The sequence below is a fragment of the Numenius arquata genome, chromosome 26 (assembly GCF_964106895.1).
Source record: "Numenius arquata chromosome 26, bNumArq3.hap1.1, whole genome shotgun sequence".
Taxonomy (NCBI): Eukaryota; Metazoa; Chordata; class Aves; order Charadriiformes; family Scolopacidae; genus Numenius; species Numenius arquata.
Genome location: NC_133601.1, coordinates 2,402,539 through 2,428,082, shown reverse-complemented (window position 1 = coordinate 2,428,082; position 25,544 = coordinate 2,402,539). Strand labels below are relative to the sequence as shown.

At 54.0% G+C, this 25,544-nt stretch overlaps 1 protein-coding gene across 2 annotated transcripts in view; it reads left to right on the top strand.

Moving 5' to 3' along the window:
• Positions 1-24,560, top strand: part of BIN3 (bridging integrator 3) — a 48,162-nt gene extending 23,602 nt beyond the window's left edge. Inside the window, exons 5-9 of one of the 2 annotated variants that reach the window (XM_074164152.1) lie at positions 1,541-1,677; positions 2,572-2,612; positions 15,252-15,393; positions 17,593-17,727; positions 23,512-24,560. In XM_074164152.1, the coding sequence (XP_074020253.1) occupies positions 1,541-1,677; positions 2,572-2,612; positions 15,252-15,393; positions 17,593-17,727; positions 23,512-23,658 (602 nt within the window). In that variant the 3' untranslated portion in view covers positions 23,659-24,560. The remainder of the gene's footprint in view (positions 1-1,540; positions 1,678-2,571; positions 2,613-15,251; positions 15,394-17,592; positions 17,728-23,511) is intronic. The other variant, XM_074164153.1, reaches the window with a different exon arrangement.
• Positions 24,561-25,544: the final 984 nt, after the last annotated feature.

Below are 25,544 nucleotides of genomic sequence, written 5' to 3'. Positions count from 1 at the left end.
AAGCCCCGTTTTTTTGGCCTCTGGACATGACCCTGCAGCTCCCCTGGCTGCAGTACACTTTCAGTCCTCTCCTTAGGAAAGGAAACTCATTTTTCCTCCAGCTGAAGGAGTTCTGCCATTCTTAACTCCGTCCCGTTTTGGCACAAATCCTTCCTCAGATGTGGTCACACATATGGATTATATCCCATCTGTTTAAAGGTTTAAACGCCTAAACCCTTAATGTTTGGATAATAGAGGGATACGGTAGCTTTGTTATTCCATAGTTAGTGTCTCGTTCTGCGTTGAGCTCCCCAGCTCTTTAGCTTCTGAGCTCTCTGTATAATTGTGTGTAACCTTTAAATCAGAATGTTTAACCCCTTGATTTATGATCTTAAGCCCCATTATTCAGATGACTTTAACTTTTAATATCTGAGTGAGTACAGTGGGAGTCTTTCCACAGCTCATCTGTAGCACGGCTAAAGCATCTGGCTTTCTGATCTTAGACTAGAATAACTTCCAGCCACAGAGCTGACGAAAAAGAACTTTATTTTTTTTAAAGTACCCGGGACTTTTAATTTTTTTTCTACTTTATTCCCTTCCCAATATAAATATTTCTTATTTATATTGACGCTTGCCTTTCTAGTAATTTTTTTTTTCCCCATTCTGCACCTTAGCTATTTTCTTGCTCTTTTGTAGCCGTCCTGTCTCAGGGATTTAATGTTCCCTTTGAAGACCGAGTGTGGGGACAGGAAGGGAGATGTGGCCGATGGAAAACAAGCAGAAGGGCTCGGCGGGATGGGAACTGAAGCCCAACCGTGTGTCACCTGGTGTTTCTAGATTTCCTGGTGACAATCTCAGGGTCTGAAGGACCTTTCAGCCATTGCATTTTACAGGCTTGGTCTCCACAGGCAGAAAATTTGGGCTCATTGAGGGGAAAACGCTTGGCCAGCTCGTGTCTCTGCTGCTCGTGTAGTGCCTATTTTGAGAGGAAAAAGAGAAAACTCGTCTTGCCGTTCCTGTCAGCCTGGTCCTTTTCCACCGGCACTAAATCCACTTCAAATATATATTTTTGTAAAGCCATTTGAAAGACTTAATGGACTGTGATTTTTTCTCATTGTGGAAGAGCTGTAGTGAGACTGAGAGTGACTCTTAATAGTCTGTCGAGAAAAGATGTATATAAAAAAAAAAAACCATCTAGTTTGGGGTTTTTTTGGTTGTTTTTTTTTTTTTTAAGAGAACGGTGCTTTTGTTAGTCTGGGATTATTTCTGGCAGCATCACAAGCCGTGCATCGGAGTGGTTCGGGCTTAACATATATAAAAACAGTTCTCTGGGTGTTTATGTGAATGAATTGGTGGCTCTTCCTCTCTTTTCTCTTGAATATCTTCCTGGAAAGATGTGCTAAACCCTTCCCGGTGGCTGAAGTCCTTGATTTTTGCCCAAGATCGCCCTTTGCCAATGCAGGAGCTGGACCCGGTGATGTGTGATCGTCCCACAGGGCAACTCCTGAGATGTGACCCTCTCTCCTTTCCTTTCCATGTTCTTGGCTCCCGTTGCCTCCAGCTATGTCCAAATCAGCTGTCAAAATCTCTTCAGACCTTCTCTCCAACCCCCTGTGTGAGCAGGAGCCCGGCTTTCTGGAGATGGTCACGGCCTTCGACACAGCGATGAAGAGGATGGACTCTTTCAACCAGGAGAAGGTGAATATGGGTTTGGCTGAAGATGGGGGAGACCAGGGTGTGCTGGTGGGATCTTGCTCTTCCAGACAGATCCTTCTTCCCTTTTTGGCATCACCTCCAAGATGATCACAGAATGATATGGGGTTGGAAGGGACCTCTGGAGATCACCCAGTCCAACCCCCTGCCAAAGCAGGTCCACCCAGAGCAGGTCCCACAGGAACGTGTCCAGGGGGATTTGAATGTCTCCAGAGAAGGAGACCCCGCCACCTCTCTGGGCAGCCTCTTCCAGGGCTCTGCCACCCTCAAAGGAAAGAAGTTCCTCCTCGTGTTTAGGTGGAACTTCTTGTGTTCAAATTTGTGCCTGTTCCCTCTTGGCCTGTCCCTGGGCACCACTGGAAAAAGACTGGCCCCATCCTCCTGACACCCACCCTTTCAGTATTTATAGGCGTTGATCAGATCCCCCCTCAGTCTTCTCTTCTCCAGACTAAAAACCCCCAAGTCCCTCAGCCTTTCCTCATCAGAGAGATGCTCCAGTCCCTTGATCACCTTTGTAGCCCTCTGCTGTACCCTCTCCAGCAGTTCCCTGTCCTTCTGGAACTGGGGAGCCCAGAACTGGACCCAGTGCTCCAGACGTGGCCTCCCCAGGGCAGAGCAGAGGGACAAGATGAAACTCCACAAGAGTTTCTCTACAATCTTACTCTTCTTCTGACTGGTTTTACTGGAGATTGCAGCTCATCCTGAGCAAATGGGAGGAGTTTGCCATTTTTTGGTTAAAAGGCATTGTGGTTGCGCTCAGGAGCCCACATCATCCCATGGCAGGCTCTGTTCAAACACCTATCATTGTGCAAACAGGCTTTTTTTTTTTTTTTTTTTCAACAAGCCTGACATATAATCATCCCTTTTTGCTTTCAACAGGTGAATCAGATCCAAAAGACAGTCATAGAGCCTTTGAAAAAGTAAGTACCAACGTTGTCTCATGAGCCATATCGAGCGTTTGTCATAACCGTGTACTTTAGGGATGTGTATCATCGGGAGAGATGTTGTCAGGTTAGAAATCAGCCCTTTCTAAAGAGGTGATAGTTCACATCCCTGTGAAAAAAAGGGATCTTCCTCCCATTCCAGCTGGGGCATGGAGAGCTGGGATGGTTGAGCCAAGTCCGTACTCCTAGAATCATAGAATGGTCTAGGTTGGAAGGGACCTTTCAGGTCATGGAGTCCAACCATCAACCCAACACTGCCCAAACCACCACTAACCCATCGTTTGAGCCCCAGATGCCTTTATCTGTGTTTTAAAGAACACCTGAGCTGAGTGATGCTGAAAACATTAAAGCCTCCAGCTTCTCTCCCTTGATCTCTTGGTTACTACCAACATCCAAAGGGGAAAAACCAACTGGGGAGCTCCCCTGTGGGAGAAATTGCTTTCCTTTGGAAGTTTTCTAAATTAAAAAAAAAGACGTAGAAGCTTGCTTTTAGTGAAAGTTCTTGTATTTATAAATAATATATCCATGCAGGAAAGAAGGAGATGGGTCAGAGCTGTCGTAGCTAGAAAATGGACAGGGATGGACAGAAAAACACCAGAATTCCCTGTCCTGGGCGGGGAACTCTCAGACCCTGGAGAAAATCTTGCAAAACTCTGCAGGAAAAAAGGGTGCCCATGGAGGAGAGCCACCCTGTCACCCTGCCCGTCCGCAGATTGCAGGGCTTGAAGATAAATCCTTACTGGGGAGGGACAGCTGGAGCTGTTGACAGTTTGGGTGGAGAACGGCTGGAGAGCAGCCCCAAGGAGAAGGACCTGGGGGTGTTGGTGGATGAGAAGCTCAACACACCCCTGCAATGTGGGCTCACAGCCCAGAAAGCCCCCCCGCACCCTGGGCTGCATCCCCAGCAGGGCGAGGAGGGGGATTCTGCCCCTCTGCTCCTCTCTGGGAGACCCCCCCAGCCCAGTGCTGCCTCCAGCTCTAGGGCCACCAGCATCAGAAGGACATGATGCTGTTGGAGCAGGGCCAGAGGAGGCCACGGAGATGCTGGGAGGGCTGGAGCCCCTCTGCTGGGAGGACAGGCTGAGAGAGTTGGGGGGGTTCAGCCTGGAGAAGAGAAGGCTCCGGGGAGACCTTGGAGCCCCTTCCAGTCCCTCAAGGGGCTCCAGGAAAGCTGGGGAGGGACTCTTGATGAGGGAGGGGAGCCCTAGGAGGAGGGGGAAGGGTTTGCCACTGAAAGAGGGGAGATGGAGCTGAAATGTGGGGAAGAAGTTCTCTGCTGTGAGGGTGGTGAGACCCTGGCCCAGGTTGCCCAGAGAAGCTGTGGCTGCCCCATCCCTGGAGGGGTTGAAGGCCAGGTTGGAGGGGGCTTTGAGCGACCTGGTCTGGTGGGAGGTGTCCCTGCCCAGGGCAGGGGGTGGGATGAGATGGTCTTTAAGGTCCATTCCAACCCAAACCATTCTATGATTATTCGGTTAGCAGATTTCCATATTTTCCATATTTCTCCCCATTCCTTGCTGACCGGTGCCATTCGGTGCATCCACACTCAGTCGTACCTCGGGCACCGCCGCGATTGTGTCACCTCGGTCTCCTCTGGTGCCATTCCCCTCCGTCTCCACAAGTGCCACCGGCGTTACCAGCCGTCCCCAGTGTCACAACCCGTGCCTCCCCCACCGTTCAGGGAGCGCTCCAGTCGCTGCACCAAATGTCTTCTGAAACCCTGAGATTTGCTATTTTGTCGCAAGAACAGAGCAAGCGAGCGAAAATAAAATAAAATGACTTTAATATGACAGTAAGTGTTGCAAATTGCTGAATAACAATTTTAGTTTAGGTTTGACACAGGGTGGTTTTTTGGTGGTTCTTTTTTTTTTTTCGTTGTTGTTGTTTTTTGTTTTAAACTTGTTGTTTCTGCCCAAATCTGAAAGTAAAATCTCGTGTGCCGCTTAGAGCATGAGGTTACTCTGTGGTTCTATCCGGGGGATGTTTGGTGACTCACTTTTTACCTCGGTCGTCTCTCCGCGACCAGAAATTCTTGATTATTTAGGAAAAAAATAAAAAGGAAGAAAGAAAGAAAAGAGGAAAGAAAGAAAGGAAAAAAAAAAACAAAACCCAAGCTTGTGCTCTTGTGCTGTGGAATTGTGTTGCTTATTATCTAGATTGTCCTCATGAAAGATACATTAACTTTTTCTTCCAGCATTCTGTTAAAATTGGAAGAAGGGCTCGTGTCTCTGAAATCTTCATGGATTTTGTTAGGGTTTGGTTGGTTTGGTTTGGTTTTCCCCCAGCTTGCGTTAGCTGATGAAAGTGAAGGATAACACCTCTCCCTGCGAACCTCGTTTTGTGTTTTAAACCCTGGGCAGCGTTTGGGGCTGGTGCTCCGAGAAAATAAAGCCATTTCCACGTCGCTAACCTTTTATTCCGCGTTTATTCAGTGTTTGGCTCGGGATGCTCGAGCCTGAATGGCAGAGAAGGGGAAAGACCCGGTTCTTCTCGCTCCAATTGAGGGATCTATTCAAGACCGTGTTGGATTATTCCGGCCTTAGGGAAATTTTGGGGAAATAGTGGCGTTTTTCAGGGCGTGGGGGCGGTTGGTTTGTTCCTCCTCGCGAGGTGTGATGCTCGGCTCGCCCGTTATCGGTCCTTCCTTAAACCTAAGGGTGTTTTTCCTTCACCCTCCTGGCTGCTTCCCACCCTTGGCAATTCACTCCAACTTCCTAAATTTCCATTGCACTGGAATACGGTGGCTTTTTTCCCTCCCCTTCCTGCCCTTTGGCACCTGCAAACGGTCGCTGGGTGCTCTTTAAACAGCTTATGCTTCACGCTCGGGGAGGCTGCATCTCCGCGCCGAGCGAAGAAATGTTCCTTTCCTTCCCTTCCCTATTTTTTCCCTGACTCTGGGCGAGCGTCGGTACGTGCACGGCCCAGTCGTGCAGCCAAGGAACATTTTTTGAAGGAGCCCAAGGGTCCGTTTTGAGGCTAATGAGATGCAGGAGAGAAATGCCGAGCTTGCACCTCCCCTTGTCCTGCTGGCAGATAAACCCCGGCAACGTTTCGAGGATAAAAGTTCCAGATTAATGAAAGCTGCCTTGAGGAGCTCTTCTTATTTCCAGTTGAGGTATTGCTTCCCCTCGCCGAGACTCTCCCAAACTTGCTTTGACCTAGAAAAAGGCTTTTTTTGCTACGACAGCTGCACTTTATTACATCTTCACTGGTGGTCTCCTCTAGTTTGTTAGCCAAAGAAACAGATAAGTATAATCCAGGCAATTATCATTAGTGGTAATATATTGTAATCAGAGGCACATGTGCAGTAAAATCTCCATTCAGTTGTCCAGGGACAGTAGGTTTCAGGCAAATATTGGAGAATTTGTTAAACCACGTAGAAGAAAGCGGTAGTAGATTAAGAAGGGGGGTGTGGAGGCTCGTATTGTTTCAATCCTTCTGCTTCTGGGGACGTCGGGTTATTCAGAGTTTGGCTTTTTTGGACCCCAGAAGAAGCCCTTGGCTGGGAATCGCTCATTTAACTTCAGGGAAGGAGCAAAGCTCTAAGGAGAATACTGCATATTTTAGCGTGTGGGTTGGGGCAAGGAGCTGGGAAAGGTCGGGTGGGAGCCGCTCGCCTCTTGGGGAGATGCCTGCACAAATTCACAGCAGATCGGCGGATTTGGGGGCAAGAGGGAGGAGAAAAACAGCTCTTTTTTTACTTCGCTCTTCCAGTTCTTCACTCCGGGCTTGGGTGAGGAGTGGTGGCCGGCTCAGGGACGGGGATAGACGGGGTAGTGTCATCTCAATGTTACATATTGTGTGTCGGGGTTGGAGGAAGGAAGCGGCTTAAATAAACCAGGTGGTTTGGAGATTCACGGGCTTTAATGCTTTTCACGTTTGGAGCCGATTTTCCTTGCTGTGAAGGTCGTGAGTTAAACTCCACCTCTTTGACCCTCCCTTAGCATCGGGATGTCGTGGTCGCCCTGGTGTGGTACCATCCCCTGGGCTCCGGAATGACGGGGAGAGGCTTTGGCAAGGGGTGACCCAATGGGTGCTGTCACCTGGGTGCCATCAGCCCCAGCTGGGAGGTCGCAGAGGTGCATTCCAGGAGCAGATTGAGGTCTAAATTCAATTAGAGCTGTACGCCAGCAAATGTTTGCTGGTGATAGGGCACAGAGATGCTGGGAGGGCTGGAGCCCCTCTGCTGGGAGGACAGGCTGAGAGAGTTGGGGGGGTTCAGCCTGGAGAAGAGAAGGCTCTGGGGAGACCTTGGAGCCCCTTCCAGTCCCTCAAGGGGCTCCAGGAAAGCTGGGGAGGGACTCTGGATGAGGGAGGGGAGCCCTAGGAGGAGGGGGAAGGGTTTGGCACTGAAAGAGGGGAGATGGAGTTGAGATGTGGGGAAGAAGTTCTTTGCTGTGAGGGTGGTGAGAGCCTGGCCCAGGTTGCCCCGAGAAGCTGTGGCTGCCCCATCCCTGGAGGGGTTCAAGGCCAGGTTGGAAGGGGCTTGGAGCAACGTGGTCTGGTGGGAGGTGTCCCTGCCCAGGGCAGGGGGTGGCACTGGGTGGTCTTTAAAGGTCCCTTCCCACCCAAACCATTCCATGATTCTACAGCAGCAACTGGTTCTTGGCATCCACAGAGCAGGGGGGTCTTCATCTTCTTCCCATAACCCTCCCGTCCCCGTGAACCCTCGAGCTGCCTTTCCTCCCGGAGCAGATCACTGGCCGCCAGCAGCCCCAGGGATGCCGGGGACCGGAAGCAGGAAAAGCCGCTTTCATGTCCTTAACGAGCCCCTAATGAGGATTTCGTGCACAAAGCTAGCCACATGGCTGCCTGGCCCCCTCCCGCCGCGCGCGGGGCTCTCAGCCTAATCCCCCACCTCGCTGCTTTTTTGTACCGGCATCTTCATTTCTTGTTCCTTTGCATTCCCGTCGGAAGGGCTGGTTTTAATTTCCCCCTTCCTGGTGGGTGGACGGGTCCCCGACGGACGTGTGGGCACGGGCTGAGGAATGGCAGGCATCCCCCAGCATAGCCCAGATGCTTCGGCCTCGCGCTCAGCCACCCTTGTGCCCCTCCAAACTTCCTCCTCCTCCTCTCATCCACCGTCCCTTTCTTTTACATGTCACCCTCCCCAGCTCTATTATTCCTTTTTTTCCCCTCTCCGGTGCCAGCCATAGACCCTCTCCGCTTCCTTTTGCATTCGTTTTCCAAGCCCTTATCCCCAAAATAATGCCGCAGGGAGGAGCGCACGGGCTTCCAGCCTTGTCCAGCTCACGGGGCTGCCAAGGATAGTGCTTGAGACACTTGCGAATTGGGAAAAATAAAGGTTTTAATGTTGTTTTTCCCTTTCGCCAAAACTCTAGCCCCTCTTTCGCATTGCTGACTCTAAAAATGCGGGGCTGGTGGAAGCCACAGGGCGAGCGTTGGGGATGGAGAGGAGAAGACGGGGTGCTCGGGGACCTCGCTGCGGGCAGGGAGGTGACAGGACGGTCCCTCTCCTCCAGCATCCCCGCAAGGATGGGCTCACTGGTTTCTCCAGCAGCCTCCTGCCAGAGGGGGAGAGAAGTTTTTTTGATTTTCCAGCCCCAGAGGTGTCAGCCGGGCTGACTAACAAACGAATCCCAGCAGCGCCGGGAATCCTGGTGGCACTTTTATCTCCCGTGGCTGTGCCTCTTCAGCCCCGTCCTTTTAATTACGGGAAGCTGACGGGAGGCTGGCGTGGAGACGAGCTGGCAACATGATTTATAATTCAGAGAAGTGGGTGATTTGTGTATATATATATTTTTATTTTTTTTTTCCCAGGCTAAACTGTCATCCTAAGAGGACTTCACCGGTACCTTCCCCCTCTCCCCCCGCAACCGCGGGGAGACAGTAATTTGTATTTTCTTTTCGTTATCCCTGCGTATCTCCCCTCACCTGCTCCTCTTAAGCCGCCTGGGCTGTAATCCCCTCTCAGCAGCCTTTGCCTAAAAAGTGACAGGGAACAACGGCGGCTTATTCTTCAAGCTGCTTTCGTGGCGGGGGCTCTAATGCCCCACGCTGCTGTTTTACCTTCACTCCCGCCCTGTGCTTTTTAGCACCCTACCCACCAAATTTGCTTTTAAGTCGGCTTCGATCTTCTTGGCTTTGTATTAAGGAAGAAAAAGAAAAAGAAAAAAAAAAAAAAAAGAAAAGAAAAAAAGGAAGTGTGGAGTAAGGAGAGGGGCGGAACTGGGGATTTGTGAGTGGTTACGGCTGTCAGCCCCTCTCATCCCCGACAAAAGCAGGGGCTGGGTGGAGCGGAGGGAGGAGGATGGTGCTGGGCTTATCGATAAATACCCACATCTGCTCCAGGGCTTTTCATCTGCGCTTCCCGCAGCATTTTGCGGCAGGAGGAATCGTTGCCCTTGCTCTGTGTGTGTGTGTGTGTGTGTGTGTGTGGAGGGGGGGGTGGAATCTACCAGGATATTTGCTCGGGAGGCTTTCCCTGGTCTGGCTAAAATGCTAAAATTCTGGGTTTAATTGTTCAGACTTTCTTTCCAGAGTGGCTGATGCTGTTTGGATGTTCCTCGCCACCCGTGGCACTAATGACGGTCCTCATCTGGTGGCACCACGGCTGCCAGGAGGGTTAAGGGCTTGGGAGAAGCTTTGAGATCCTCCTAGGGTCGTTCCCGCAGGGATTGGAAGCCTCAGGGATGTGTTTGTGGACGGGCAGGAGCTTTTGGAGGGTTTGTAAATAACATGCATGAGATATTTGCGAAGACACTGGGCTGACGTGTGAAATGCAGCCGTTCATTAAGTCATGGGAAGAACTTGGCAACGGTGGGAGCCCGTATCTCCCTATCACCCTTCACGGGGTGTTTACCACCCCTGGCACTTGGCGTGGGATCCTATTTCTGTACACACGGGGAGAAAAAAACAGGCAGGACTTCATCAAGTGGGCAAGAAACCCGCCTTTTTTTTTTTTCTGAACTCCGGGGGGAATTTCAGAGCTGCTGGGTTGATGGGGAATTCGCAGGGAATAATTCCTTCAGGAGCTGGAGGCAGCTTCTCGCCTCAATCCAGATCAGGCCGAGGAAGGAGCATCCTTCCCTGCTTGAGCTGGGCTGATCCGGCGTGAAAATTAAACCAGGTGACTCATGGGGAGGGCTTGGATGGCATAAAGAGGACTTGGGTGGTACAGGGAGACCTCGGGTGGCACAGGGAGAGCTTGGGTGGCACAGAGCAAGCTTACATGGCACAAGGAGGTCTTGGCTGGCACAGGGAGACCTCAGTTGGCACACGGAGAGCTTGGATGGCACAAGGAGACCTTGGATGGCACAGGGAGACCTCAGTTGGCACAGGGAGAGCTTAGATGGCACAGGTAGACCTTGGATGGCACAAGGAGAGCTTGGATGGCACAAGAAGACCTTGAATGGCACAGGGAGAGCTCAGATGGCACAGGGAGACCTTGGATGGCACAGAGAGAGTTTCCATGGCACAAGGAGACCTTGGATGGCACAGGGAGACCTCAGCATAGGGAGAGCTTGGATGGCACAGGGAGACCTTGGATGGCACAGGGAGATCTTGGATGGTGCAGGGAGAGCTTGGTTGGCACAGGGAGACCTCAGTTGGCTCTCTGGCAATGTCTTGAAGGAGCCACAGCTGGCCTGGTCCTTCCTACTGGTACCAGCGGTGAAGGACCACCACAGTGGGACAAGCTCAGCTGCCACGTGGGCTTTGCCAGCGCCTTGGAAATCCCCACCCTGCGGCTGCTCGGGAGAAAACTCAAAGGGGTTTCAACTTTGCAGCCTTTAAAACCCCTCTCGAGCATCTACCAGGGGGGGTGGGTTGAGCCCCCTCACGAGCATCCCTCATCAACCCATCGCCTAACGCTGGTGGAGCCGGGGCTGGGGGAAGGTGGGTTGGAGGCACGGTGCGTTTTATTAATGGCAGCTGGTGGAGATGAGCTTCCTTCCCCCCCCCCTTCTTCTCTCTGAAATACAGCGTATAATCTATGCATTAAAAGTCCTTGTGAGACTGTAGTTGCTGTGCCTACACGGGAACAGCCTCTTTAGATCCAGCACTCCAGCTATTTTTTTTAAAAAGTACAGTGTCCTTCCATTACGGGCTGCCGAGTTGATATTAGGAACAAAAAAAAAGAGGGGGGGGGGGGAATAATAAAAAATCAAGCCTTTTTCCTTTTTTTTTTTTTTTTTCAAACCAGATTTAACTTCAAAGTAAATGGAAACTGTGTCGCTGATCGGCTTCTGCCGCGTTTCTGAGCTAAAGGGTTGGCTTTTCCCCCTGCGGTAGGGAGTTTGTAAGATGTAAATGGCTGCGGCGCTAATTCTCTGGTGTCTCCTGGCTCTTTTTAATGTACGAGCACCGTGGAAGTGCCGGGCACGGGGAGAGAGTGCGGGGAGAACGGGCTCGAAAGTTGGGCCATCGGGAAAAAAAAGCTGTTTAAAAGCTACCGTTGGGTACCGGCTTGGCGTTTCATAGAATCATAGAATGGTTAGAGTTGGAAGGGACCTAAAGATCATCGAGTTCCAACCCCCCTGCCCTGGGCAGGGACACCTCCACTAGAGCAGGTTGCTCCAAGCCCCATCCAGCCTGGCCTTGAACCCCTCCAGGGATGGGGCAGCCACAACTTCCCTGGGCAACCTGTTCCAGTGCCTCACCACCCTCACAGTAAGGAATTTCCTCCTAATATCTAATCTAAATCTCCCCTCTTCCAATTTAAACCCATTACCCCTTGTCCTGTCACTACACTTCCTGACAAAGAGTCCCTCTCCGGCTCTCCTGTAGCTCCCTTCAGATATTGGGAGGCTCCTCTGAGGTCTCCCCGGAGCCTTCTCTTCTCCAGGCTGAACACCCCCAGCTCTCTCAGCCTGTCTTCACAGGGGAGGTGCTCCATCCCTCTGACCATCTTCGTGGCCCTCCGCTGGACCCGTTCCAACAGGTCCATGTCCTTCCTGTGTTGAGGACTCCAAAGCTGGACACAGTGCTCCAGGTGGGGTCTCACGAGCGCAGAGCAGAGGGGTAGAATCACCTCCCGTGACCTGCTGGCCACACTTCTCCTGATGCAGCCCAGGATGGGGTTGGCTTTCTGGGCTGCCAGCGCGCACTGCCAGCTCATGTTGAGCTTCTCATCCAGGAGCACTCCCAAGTCCTTCTCCTCAAGGCTGCTCTCCAGCCATTCTCCGCCCAACCTGTATTTGTGCCTGGGATTGCCACCTCCCAGGTACAGGACCCTGCACTTGGCTTGGCTGAACTTCACGCGGTTTGCACGAGCCCATCTCTCCAGCCTGTCCAGGTCCCTCTGGATGGCATCCCTTCCCTCCAGCATGTCAACCGCGCCACCGAGCTTGGTGTCGTCAGCAAACTTGCTGAGGGTGCACTCTGTCCCACTGTCCGTGTCTCTGACAAAGATGTTAAATAGCACTGGTCGCAGTACCGACCCCTGAGGAACACCACTGGTTACTGGCCGCCACTTGGACAATGAGCCGTTGACCACAACCCTTTGAGTGTGGCCATCCAGCCAGTTCCTTATCCACCGAGGCATCTCCTCGACAAGCATCATCCAAGAGTTTGAGGGATGTGACAGCCACGTCCAGGCCACGCTGGTGGCTTGGCAGCCCTGGAGGGGACGGCCACGGCTCGGTGTTTGGGGGCACAGGCTCCCTGTGGACCAGGGAAGGGAGGATTTCCCAGCCCTGGGCCACCTTCTCCGACGTTTCCCAGCCTGGAATCACATCATGAGGAACAGCTTGATGGGTCCCCGTGAGGTGCATCCTGCTCCTGCCCTGCTTTTGGATGCGATGGGGAGGAATAAGAGGTTGTGTGTGTGAGTGTGTGTGTTATGGTTTGAGAAACCCACAATGATTTATTGTTTAGACAATTATTCTGTCACCCGACGATCCCTCCCCACACGGGGAGGGCAATCAGGGGAAAACAAAGAAACACTAGGTTGAAATATAAATAGATTGAATAGGATAAGACTAAATAATTAACATCAATAGTACTAAAGAGCCAGTATTGATCCGACACCGATATAAAATACACAAGGATCATACCCAGCCCATTCTGTCCCAGGAGGCTGGTCCCCCCCCTCCAGGGACAGCCCATGTGGGACCCTGTGAGCTCTGGGGCTTCGGGAGGAAGGGAAGGGCTCAGGGCTCCAGCACCGGGGCAAGGAGTTCTCAGGGTCACAGCCGTCACAGGAGAGAGAGAAACTCCTCAGAAAAAACTTTCTGATTTCTATTGAATGTGCCGTTCATGGTATGAAATAACCCATTGGCAGCTTGGGGCAAGCGCCCGGGTCTCGCTCCTCCTCATCCCCGCACCTGAAAACACTGAGATCTTGAATCCCACACCCCAGAGCTGGCTGTGAAGTAAATATTTTCACCAGTTCAGACACCAGAGTCTGTTTTCCCAAGCATTAGAAGAGGAATTAGTCCCGTGTCGCTCCAACCGGGACCGTGTGCCGTTTCCAAACCCTCCCCATCAGGGATGTCACCAAAACGGAGCCGGGAGCCGCTGCCCTGACGGGATCCTTCCAAGGGAAGTCTGTGCTTTTATACCGAGGAGACACCCCCTACCCACCCCCAACCTGGGTACCCCCTTCTGTACTGCCCGTCCCTGTTCCCCGACCCCTCTCACGGTGGATTTTTGGAGAGGGAGGAGGGATTTGAGCAACCCAGGGGACGGTGAGTCTGTGCGCGGAGCTCGGTGCCGCCACGGTATTTAAATATAATAGGGAGCGGTGTGCGAAGGATACCATAAAAAGCCATGTCAGGGCAGCTGGGCGGCCGGGTGACGCCGGATGGCAGGGTGACACCGGGCGGCAGGGTGACACCGGGCGGCCGGGTGACACTGATGGCTTTTGCAGGTTGCTCCCAATGCCACGTCTGGCAATAGTCACAGTTGGAAAGAAAAATATCACGGGACGAACCATGCGGGGACCGGCCTTGGTTGTCCCCAGCCAGCAGAGAACGTGTCCCCAATTTGTCGTCTCCATGAGGGATGCTTAAAAACAAATACTTGGATATAAATGCTTTAACTCCAGTGTTTCCCCTTTGCAAACTGGTAAAGCTTTGCCTCCGCACCCCCTGGTCCGGCACATTAACACCCTCCGGGGCGAGCACAGCACGTCAGAAAATGATATTATTATTAATTTTTAATTAAAAAATAATATTTTTTTTATTTATAAAAATACTTATTATCATTTTATTTTTATTTATAAGCCCTGGCTGTGCCGGGCTGGCGGATGCCCATGGGTTTGTTTGAACTCGGGTGCCTCCATATGAACCCTGGTTCTGATTACACCTAAAGCAAATTAGTCATAAAGCGAGATGTCTGCTTTGCTTTTTTGCTAATGGATTTTTTTTTGCCTGGATTTTAGGTTGGTTTTATTCTTCAATTTAAAGAGAGCGCTTCCCTCTCGGAAGTGACAATCAGTGCCAGGCTGTTTAGACACATTTTTCACGACTTTTTTCCTGGCCTCCCTCCCCCCACCCCCCTCAAATGACCCTATAATTTGTGGAGATTAATTAATATATACTGTGACCCATTTCATACGAACCCGTAGCCCAGTCCCCACCGGTATAATTTGATTTACTGAGATTTGGGAGAGGAGAGGGACGCGCCAGTTTCTGGCGTTCAAAAATAATTCTCTCTTGTCCTCACCCTCAGATGTTCATGTTTCCTCAATTTGTAACACATTTTAATAATATGAATCTTCCCGTAGCCCGGCTAATTGTTGGCTGCCGTTAATCCTTCTGGGGAGGGGGGGTACAGAGCTGGGCAAGCCTCGCTGTACGCAACAACCCCAAAAATCTCCCCCAAAAAGCACAGATTGCTGCAGTTTATATCTATTTTTGCCCTGTATTTATTTTTTCCCGGACTTTTGATTCAACTCCTCGCCCTCTCGTGCCCTCTCATTCCTTTTCCAAACACGCTGTTGGGGAAATTTCACATTATCTAATTTTATAGGGTGGGGGGTGGGGGGGAAGGAAGTTGTTTATTTTTCCTTTTTTTTTTTTATTGCTCGGTGGAGAAAACAGCTTTGTTTTCTGCGGCAGCTTCCGTCCCCCCCATCCCAGATAAGGCTGCTCTCCGTGTTCTCGACTACAGCAGCTGGAAGAGAAGGGGAGGTGGCGGGGGGGGTGTGGGGGGGAAACTGTTAAAAATAAAGAACTAATGGTAAAAGCATAAGGGCTGGCAGGAGAACTCAGCAGCAGGTTGGGACCTGTGAAGTAGCTTTTACCAGGCTTTGCAAAATTGGCTGAGTTTTTATTATTTTTATTAGTATTAGTATTAGTATTATTTCGAAACACACCCTTGGACACACGAATTGACCTTAAAAAAAAAACAACAAATAGACAACAACAACTCCAAGCATGTGCTTCAAGTTCTCTCAAACACCCTACCCTGGCAAGGCTTTGAAAATATTAATATATCACTTAAACCTTTTTTTTTCCAATCTCCTGGAAAATTGCAATAAAAGCTTCTGTGTCCGGAACGAGCTTTGTTGAAACCTCTGGGTATTTTTGGTCCGAATCCTGAGTTATTTGGGAACTTTTGGCTGGGAGCTTGCCTTGGATGCTGCATCCCCCCCCCCCCCCCCCAAAAAAAAAAACAAACCCAAACCAACCCTTTTCCCATTTTTTTCGGCAGGTTCAGCAGCGTTTTCCCCAGCCTGAACATGGCAGTGAAGAGAAGGGAGCAAACGCTGCAGGATTACAAGCGCCTGCAGTCCAAGGTGGAGAAATACGAGGAGAAGGAGAGGACAGGCCCTGTCCTGGCCAAGCTGCACCAGGTACCGACCCCAAAATCCCGGGAAAAATCAGGAAAAGCCTTTTTCCCCTGGGATTTCACACCCGCGCCGAGCGAACATTACGGAAGGGTGTCTTTTCTCGGTGTAAAACTACCACGCAGGGCGCTTGGTAACAGAAACATGAATTTTGAGTGTGCAGTGAAGGGAAAAAAAGGCGTTTTTTCCAAAATAAAATGGAATAAAAGCCATGGGAGCCAGGGATGCTCGGAGGAGCAGCCGGTGCCGAAGTGGACGCATGGATGGGGGGGGCGGTTTCCCCCCCCCCGATCTCCGCAGCTGGGTGGGAAAAAGGGGGAAAGATGAGAGCGATTCGAGGCTTTATGTTTGCCACCTGTTAGCGAAATTCGTCTTGGAAAAATTGCAGTAATTGGTTAACAGGAAGCTTCGCCAGATTCTTTTTCTCCCTCCCGAATTTTAGCAAAAATCCTGATTTATTTTTTATAATTAAATCTACACCAGCGTTTCTCCTCCAAGCTGTCGCTCCCGCAGAGCGGTGCTTGATCCTCGAAGGAACAGTTGACTTTCTCAGCGTCAAAGAAGGTGGATTTTCGGATGGCTTTCCCCGCAAAAATTAAGTTTTGTGGTAAAGAATAGCCCTATCAGCCTTAACAAAAGGGACCTCCGATTTAATAGTAAAGCAGCTTACTTCGCTTAGCCTGGGTGACTAAAGCTGTGGCTGGAAAAATGTGAATGCTTTTGTCCTGGTGATTAAGCAGGTTTTAGTTATTTAATTTTTTTTTTTTTTCCCTCTTAATGAACTTCGGTGTGATTTAATTCCGCTCCCCTCCAAAAAAAAATAATAGATCTTAACTAACCACTGCGTGAGCTGAAACGCCCGCAGGAGCCTTAAGTGATCCCAAACCATGGGAGAGCTCCACAGATTTGATGGGAAATGGCCTAATCTCATCCAGGTATTTTTTACTGAGCCGCGAATTTGGGTCCTCCCATCAGAGCTGGTTGCCCAAAGTCTTCTCCTGTTCGATGCCCCACGTGAACTCCACCCCGGGACTCCCCACGCTCCTGGTTTCGTGGCAAACGATGAATTTGCTCGGTTTCTTCTCAAATCTACTTAAGCCTGGTATGATGTAAGGCTTTGTCCATCCCATCCCTCCGGCGCGTTGTCCCGGGGAGCAGGTCCGGCGCCGCTGCTGGGCTGGGCTGGGTAGCTTTTCCCCCCACCCTCCCTCCCGTCGGAATGGCACCGGGATTAAGTGGCAGACTCGAACCGGTCTAATATTTCACAGCCCACCCCCTCCTGCCCTTTTCCACACCAGCTCAGAGACATTTCCCTTTCTCCCCACGCTTCTGTTTAAAGAAGCCAGTTGGACGCGCTGAGCTGAAGGTCATGGGCGAAAATGAGGGTGGGGGCAGGATCTTCTGGCGATGCTCTTGGGAATGGCAGAGCCGAGGGGACACGGACATGGATGGGGATGTTCTCCAGCCTGGCTGAACTTTGGGGCTGGTTTTTGTCCCTGTTCTTCTAAGGAGAGAAGACCGGCTGACTCGTGATCTCTGCAGCAGCTTCTCTAGGCGTCCCATGGCTTTGCCCATGGTCCAGGGTCAGAGCTTGGGTCCCACCAGGCTCCACTGGGGTGGTCATTTGGTCCCAACAGGCTCCATTAGCTGGTCACTTGGGACTCACCAGGCTCCATAGGATGGTCTTATAGGTCCCACCAGGCACCATTAGCTGGTCATTAGGTCCCAGCAGTCTTCTTAGTTGGTCACTTGGGTCCCATTAGGCTCTGTTAGCTGGTCATTTGGTCCCACTGGGCTCCATTAGCCAGTCACTGGATGTCCTCAGGTCAGAGGAGAGCACTCTGCTGGCCTGGGGTGGCCTCTGTGCAGGTCACAGGTTGGATGGTTGCATGGGTCCCGCCAGGCTCCATTAGCTGGTCACTTGGGTCCCACCAGGCTCCACTGGATGGTCTTAATAGGTCCCACCAGGTTCCATTAGCTGGTCACTTGGGTCCCACCAGGCTGCATTGGATGATCGCATGGGTCCCACCAAGCGTTACACCATTAGCAGGTCATTTGGTCCCACCAGGCTCCGTTAGCTGGTCACTGGTTGTCCTCGGGTCAAAGCAGAGCACTCTGCTGGCCTGGGGTGGCCTCTCTGCAGATGTGCCCAAGGGACGGACATTTTCCCGGGTGTCTGACTCCTCATCCTCTCTCCTCTCCCAGGCCCGTGAAGAGCTGAGGCCAGTGAAGGAGGACTTTGAAGCCAAAAACAAGCAGCTCCTGGAGGAAATGCCCAAGTTTTACAGCAGCCGCATTGACTACTTCAAACCCAGCTTCGAGTCGCTGGTCCGGGCGCAGGTGAGATGCTGTCCCCTGTCCTCCAGGTGGCCCTTTTGGGTGGCATCCTCACTGCTGAGCATCTGGGGTCCCACCTTGCGGGGTGAATTCCTCTTAGCGCAAGGCACCTTCTGGAGCTGGGCGTTACACACAGGTAACACTCAATCTCTGCCCAAACGTCGTTACCTCCAGCGATTTAATTACCGAGCGGTGAGAGAGCATGGGGGGCGGTGGTGGGACACTGGGCAGGTAATGGTTGGACCTTGTCCTGGCAGAAGAGCCAGGTTCCTGCGGTGATGATGGGTAGAAAGGAGTTTTCCCTGGTTTATATGGATTTTCCTCGTATTGGGGCCACTCCTGGTGTCCACGTGATGTCCTGCCCCACGAGATCTCCTGCCTTACGCAGCTCGAGCCCTGGGTGTGCATTTACCTCTGGCATTTGGTGGCTTTATTCACCTGGGTACGTCGTCTCTTGACATTTGTCCTCCTGAAGCTGAGGGTTAGACCTTGTTGGAGACGATGAGATGCTCGGGGCTCGCCTTAAGGCTCGTTTCTGGCTCTGGATACCTGGGGCCGGTGCCGGCAGCGATGGAGGAGGATCTCCACACCGAGGATTTGCAGGAGAGGGGGTGGCCTAAATAAACCACAGCCTGCTTGAATTTCCATCCTCCACCTTCCCTCTGCGCCGAGCTGCCGCTCCTCCTCCCGCCTTCCTTCTCCTCTTGCCCTTCCCTTTGGGCTGGAAAAGCAAATTATGGGGGATTTAATCCGGCTTTGAACTTTTGGCATCATCGTGCCCTGGATCAGGGGGTGGTCCAGGGACGGGTGGTGGGCGAAACCCCGTGTTGCGGGTTTTTTTCCTACGGTGGTTTGGTTTTTTTGGGGGAAGGGAAGCTGCTGGCGTGACCCAGGCGCTGGAAGGGGGTGCAGAGGGCGGGTGTTTTCATCTCACCTCCGACTTGGGGTGGGGAGGTGGAGTGGGGGGGGGGGAGGGGGTTGGGAAAAGGCTCTCTGCGGAGCTGCCAGCGAGTTGTCTGCAGGCTGATTCACCTACCAGATGGTGCCGATGCACCCTGCCGCCGGCTCGGGTGGGTGCTGGGGATGCTGTTCTGGCTGTTCCCTTAGCAATCGGGTGCGCGGGGGGCTCCCTGTTCCAGCCACCCCCCTGGCCGAAAGAACCAGACTCCCCGGAGCCACCACAAAAATCTCCCCGGCTTTCATCCCCCCCCCCCCCCCCCGACCTCTTTTTCCCCCCTCCGGCCGCTGGCTGTGGGTAGGTCGTTTGGGCTGAGACCTTGAAACCTCGTCTGGGTGTTTGGGAGCCGCTGGCTGTTTCCTCAGAGAGCGGCGTTGCCCCTCTGTCCTTGGCCACTGTGTCCCCTCTCTGGGCTCGTGCTGGCTCCCGGCTGCCAGCTGGCTCCTGCCTCGGCTCGTCGGGAGCCTCGCTGGGAGGGGAGAGATGTCTCTTCTCCCGAGGAACAGGTGATAGGACCAGAGGAAACGGCCTCAAGTTGTGCCAGGGGAGGTTCAGGATGGATACCAGGAAAAATTTCTTCGCCAAAAAGGGTTGTCAAACGTGGGAATGGGTTGCCCAGGGACAGAGTTGAGTCGCCATCCCTGGAGGGATTTAAAAGTCGGGCAGAAGGACATGGGTTAGTTTGGGCAGTGTTGGGTTGATGGTTGGACTCGATGAGCTTCAAGGTCCCTTCCAACCATGATTCCATCATTCTGTGATGTGCTGGGAGCACCGGGAGATGCGAGCGGGGAGCATCAGGGTGCCGTTTGTGGGGCTCTCCGTTCGTACCCTCTTCTTCCTTGGGAATCCTCTATTTTCTTCCTTGGCCGTCATCCCCGCCTCTCCTCAGGTGAGACTTTTTCTTAGGGAAGGTGAACAAAACCTTGGTTTTACTACCCGAGAGGCAGCGTCATAACAAAGCTGATGCCTCTCCCGCAGCTTAGACAAGAGCCGGTCCCAGATGGATACTCAAGCCCGTCACATCCCCGCCGACCTAGATGGGAGCTGCATCCCTCTTCCCCAGCCCTGGCTGCATCCTTCCACCCCCGGGGAGGGATGCACCAGCTCGGCATTCCCCCCTAATGACTCCTTTGTACCCAGGGTGTTCCCCCCCCCATCCCATTCAGGAGCTCTTCCAAGTGTTTTCCCCATCGCAGGTGGCTGAAATAATAAAGGAAAAGGGAAATGGCTTGCCCAAGGTGACTTAATGAGTCAGTGGCAAGCCAGGAATAGCACCCAGGAGCCCTGACTCACCGCCACGGATGCTCACCTGGGCAGGGGGAGGCAGCCAGGGGGGGCTGCTGCGATGATTCCGGCAGCATCCCCATCCCAACATCCCAGGTGATGGGAGGTGTGGGAATGAGGACGGGCTGTGCCAGCCCCATCCGTCCCCCTGCTGCTTCCTGGGTTCTCTCCTCCCTCTGTGCCTCATTGAGCTTATTTAACATCTCGGGGTGGGGTCACCTTATTCGGTGAAATTTGGATTTTCAGCCTCTTTGGCGGGTACCTCGAGGAGGGATGGTCGGACGACGGGACTCGAGCGTGTATCCCACAAGGAAAGGGATGGAGGGGACTGGGATGCTGGGGTCGGCTCTGCCCTTGGCTGATGGGGGCTGTGACTCTGGGGTTGCTTGTCCCTGGGTCAAACCCACCATCCAAGGGCAGCCCAGGGTGCAAAATAATGTAGTTTTCCCTTTTTTAATTAGCCCTGGAGAAAGCAGGGGTGGGGGTTTAAGTGAGACAAGCGACACCGGCCAGCGTGACGAGGAGCTGGGAACAAGCAAAGGGAAAGACCCCACACACACACTTCAAACCATCAGCTTCATGGGGTTTTTTGACCCAATGAGACCCTCCGAGACCTTCTTGGCCGGGCGGCTGGGTTCCCATGGCACAGCTTGGCCGCCGGCCCCGCTGCCGGGTGTCTCCTGACGGCGTGACATGTCCCGAGCTCGCAGGGGCTGTAACATTCAACACCAAATACTTGTGTCCACCCACGTGCCTGGGCCAAGCCAAGAGAGGCAAATATTTCCCTGCCTTGGGGACTTTGAAGTGGCCACACGGAGATGAAAGGGGGACATTTGGAGCCCCGTGGCCGCCCCGAGCGCGTGAAGAACGCTTCCTTCCCCTCTTCGCGCTTTATTTCCCAGCTAGAAAACGCGATACCCCTCTGGTTTTGTTTTTTTTTTAAAGAAAGGGGATTTTTTTTTTTTTTTTTAAAGAAATAGGGGATTTGTGGGGCAGGGCTGTCCGTGGGGCGAGCTGCCACCCGCCGTCCAGCCCTGGCAGGGACTCGTGTTTTGTGTAGGGCTGACATAAACACAAACCTGCTGCCGCCCGGCTGGGGCATTGTGAAGGCGATCTATAGAAAATCGGGAGAACACCGTGTCCCCAAACAGAATTAGTTCGAGACAGGTGGACCCGGGGCCCTTGGCTCGGTCTCAAAGGCGAGTTGGGGATGGGATTTGATGGGATGGGGGACGGAGCATATGGTATCCATAGCTGGAAAAGTACTCAGCCGCAGGCACGGGGTACCCCCCCCACCGCCGGGGATGTCAATGCCCGTGGGTCTGGGGGTGCATCCCGCCCCCCCAGCACCCACCCCATAGAAGCTGGGATGGTTTTCACCCCTGTTTTGATGGGAGAAAAGTACTGGGGACTCAATGCCTGTAGGATCTCATTGATGCCCATGGGTCTGGGGGTGCATCCCGCCCCCCCAGCACCCACCCCATAGAAGCTGGGGTGGTTTTCACCCCTATATTGACGGGAGAAAAGCACCAGGGGCTCAATGCCAGTGGGATCTCGTTGATGCCCGTGGGTCTAGGGTGCATCCTGCCCCCCCCAGCACCCACCCCGTAGAGGCGGTGGTGGTTTTCACCCCTATTTTGATGGTAGAAAAGCGCTGGGGGCTCAATGCCGGTGGGATCTCGTTGATGAAGCACAGGGGACTCGGCTGGTGATGCTTGCTGGCCCCCCAGATGATTGCTTACTGGTTAGACACTGGGTCCTACTTGGAGGGGAAGAGCATCCCCAAGGAGACCCCGCTGGGCCCCGGGGACCCTGTATCTCCCGTGGGAAGGGCTCGATGGCTGCGGCACGTGGGCGGTGGGGGGGCAGCGAGCAAAATATTTCCTCTGCTTCGCCCATTCAACTTGGAGGAGATGCTGCCATGGATGCTGGCATCCCTGGGGCTCAAGGGTGGGGGGGCGATCCTTGCGGGGGGCAGCAGCTCCCCTGGTTGCCCTGCCGTCCCCGGGGAGATTGATTTCAAGGTGCTGGTGCCTTTTCTGTGCTGGAATTGGCGTTGCCACTTGGCCACGTGTGAAAGAACCGAGCCCATCTGATGCCAGGCTGGGGACAAGGGACACAGTGGGGGCAGGGGGGGCACTCCTCCAGACCTCTGGTGACTGTTTTTGCAGCCCTCGGTCCCAGGACCATGCTCTCCCAAGGGATTATGGTGACGGGGGGGCTGTTTTTTGGCACACTCAGCTCAGGGCAATATCTCTTGCTGGTGTTGGACTTTGAGGGGGGGGGGGTGTGTGCTTTGGGGTGAGCTGGCTGTGGGGCTGTGGTTTGGTGGAGGGGGCTGCAATGGGGTGGGGGTGAACCCCCCCTCCATTCCTGCCCGCTTGGCCCTGCTGCTGCCGCTGCCGCCGCCGCCGAGCAGGGTTCGTTAGTCACTGTGTAAATGAGCATTGATGCTGAATCACCCAGCGCCCGCTGCGGGGGGGAGACCCACAACAGCCCCCGCTGCACCCCAGTACCCAGGGGAAAGGCAGGGAGGGGGGACACGCAGGCAGCTGGTAAAGGCACCCGGGTTCCCAGCATCTCCCCTCAGCCCTGCCCAAAATAAGCATCATTTTGAGGAAGATTAGGGGAGCCGGTCTCCATGGAGACTGTGCGTGTCGCCTCACTGGGGATGCTGGGGGCCGGCCCTGGGTGCCCACCCAGCCTCGGCTGTACCCTTCTTTGAAATGGGGGCAAGGCTGGCACCATCCAGCCTGGGGAGGGGGCAACGCTTCCCCCATCCGAGCTGGGGGGATACCCAGGCTTGGCATCCCCATTGCCCTCCTTCTGCAGGGCACAGCAGCCCCTAAGATGGGGGGGAATCTTGCCTCTGCCACCCTCCCCGCAGCGCTGGGCTGGGGGGGGGCTCTCCTTCGGCAGGGCTCGTTGCCAGCGCCCGCTGGCCACCCCGGCTCTCCTTCCAGCCCGGTGCCATCTGCCTGCGCTGACCCACTGGCTCCCAACTCCGGGAAGCGCTGCTCGCTGCCGGAGTTAATTGGCGGTGCTAATTAGCACGTTATTAAAACACCCCTCCCCCTTGCTTCGTGGCGATGCCAGGCGTGATGCTCGCCAGCGCTCGCCGTGCCCCTGCCCGGGGAGCTGAGACCTGTTGCGGCGCATGGTGGCCCCGGTAGGTTTGTCCCCGTGCCGGTGACACTGCGGGGTGGCGGGGGGGGGGGGGGGAAGACACACAGGCAAGGGGACACCGGCTGTGGCAAGGACTTGGCGGGGGGGCCCACGGCTGCCCGGCGGTGCTGGGTGCCGGCGGCAGCCCCGTGCGCGCAGCTCCCCAGATGGGAAGCGAGCAGAGAAGGGCAGCGTGTTATTAAAATGTGTTGAGTTGTAATAATCTCAGGGGGTGGTATTAACACATGGGAGGGAGCTATTTTAGAAACTGAAATGCAAAGGCGAGGGGCTGGCTCTTGGCTCCCACGGCAGGGTGGGGAAGGAGACACCCCCCCCCCCCTTTCTAATCTTTCTTCCCCCCCCCTCCCCCAAACCCACAGGTTGTCTACTACACGGAGATGCACAAGATTTTTGGGGACCTGACGGCGCAGATCGACCGGCCCGGCTTGAGCGACGAGCAGCGGGAGCGGGAGAACGATGCCAAGCTGAGCGAGCTGCGGGCTTTGTCCATCGTGGCCGACGACTGAGCGTCCCGATGGGAGGGGGGGGTGCTGGTGATGGGGAAGGGGCTGGGAATCCCCCCCCCCTCCCTGCCCCTGCCCTCCAGCCAGGCTGCTTCCCAGGGATGGACTCCAGGGGGGCTTTAGCTCCCTTTACCCCTCCTGCCAGGACAAGGTATTATTGCCTGGGGGCAAGGTGGGGGGCACAGCAGGGCCCCCCAGCCAGTTTCTGGAGGCAGTGTCTGGGTCATCTCTGCTGCCCCCCCCGCCTTAAATAGGGGGTTTAATAGCAGGAAAGTGAGCCGTCCCGCTCAGCTAAAGATGGGGAGCGGGTTGGGTGTCTGCTCAACACTCCCCCCCCCCCCCAACCCAGGGCCAGATCTGGCGCAGGCTCCTTGCCTTTCTGGCAGGAGAATCAAATCACTCCTCCGGCTGCTGCTGGACCGTTCATTTTGTGCCTTAGGAGCCCAATATTCCCCCCCCCGGGGGAGGGTAAATCATTCAAATCCCATTTTTTTGAAGCGTCGGGAGAGGGTGCTGCTTCCCGCACGGAGCATTCAGTGATGCTGCGCTCTGAATCCGCCCCGTTTTAAGCAGGAAGGATGCAAAGTGCCTCTGCCTCACAGCTGGAGGGGTGCACATCTGGCCTGGGGGTGCACATCTGGCCAGCAATGGGTGCTTGGGTGCCCACCAAGGGGTATGGGGGAGCCCAGAGCAGAAGATGGGGGGGGATGCAAAAGGGAAAAAATGAGCCCAGCCAGGAGCAAACCTGGGGAAAACTGGAAGGATGGGGGGAGGAGGGCAAGGTAAGGGACCATAGCCCCCCCGCATCGGTGCCTGGGGGGGGGGGGGGGGGGCACGGGGGCTCTGCTGCTCTTCTCTAATAAAAGTTTTTGGCAGCCCGTGCCAGGGCCGGGCTGCTGCCGCCCTCTGCTGCCGCCTGCCTGCACTGCCACAGCGGGGATGGGGGGGGACCAACGGGGGGACACCCCCCCATAGGCTGGCATAGCCCCCCCAGCAGAACACTGCTGGTGATTTTTAAGAGAGATATTGGGGGGCCGAAGGGGAAAGAGGAAAAAAGGGGTTGAGCAGCCCCCAAAGGGATGCAGAAAGGAAACGGCTTCTGCAAAGCCACCAATGAGCCCTGGTGGCCAGTGCTCTCCTGGAGTGGCCAGCAGGTCCAGGGAGGTCATCCTCCCCCTCTGCTCTGCCCTGGTGGGGGTCACATCTGGAGCACTGTGGCCAATTCTGGGCCCCCCAGTTCCAGAAGGACAGGGAACTGCTGGAGAGAGTCCAGGGGAGGCTGTGAGGATGATGAGGGACCGGAGCATCTCCTTGAGCCATCTCCTGGGGCTCTCTGCCTGGGGAAGAGCAGACTGAGAGGGGAATCTCATGGATGCTGAGCAATAGCTAAAGGGTGGGGGGCAAGAGGATGGGGTCAGACTCTTCCCAGTGGTGCCCGGGGACAGGACAAGGGGCAACGGGCACAAACTGGGACACGGGAAATTCCATCGGAACATGAGGAAAAATATCTTTAATTTAAGAGTCTCCCTGTTACGGAGTCTCCATCTCTGGAGATATTCCAAACCTGCCTGGACATATTCCTGTCCAACCTGCTCTGGGTGACCGTGCTCTGGCAGGGGGTTGGACTGGATGATCTCCAAAGGTCTCTTCCAACCCCCGCCATTCTGTAAAGCACCAAAAAATACAATTTTACAGTCAAACACAGTGAATTCGAGCCCGAGCTGGCGCCTGTCAGCATATGGAGATGCTGTAGGAGCCCTCGATGCTGCTCTCCACGTCCTGGGATGAGCTGCTCCTGCACGGGACAAGGGGTTGGAGAGCAGTTGTGGGGCTGGCAGGGCCTGGAGCTGGTAACTGCAGCAAAGAAACCTGCTATGGAGACCCAGAGA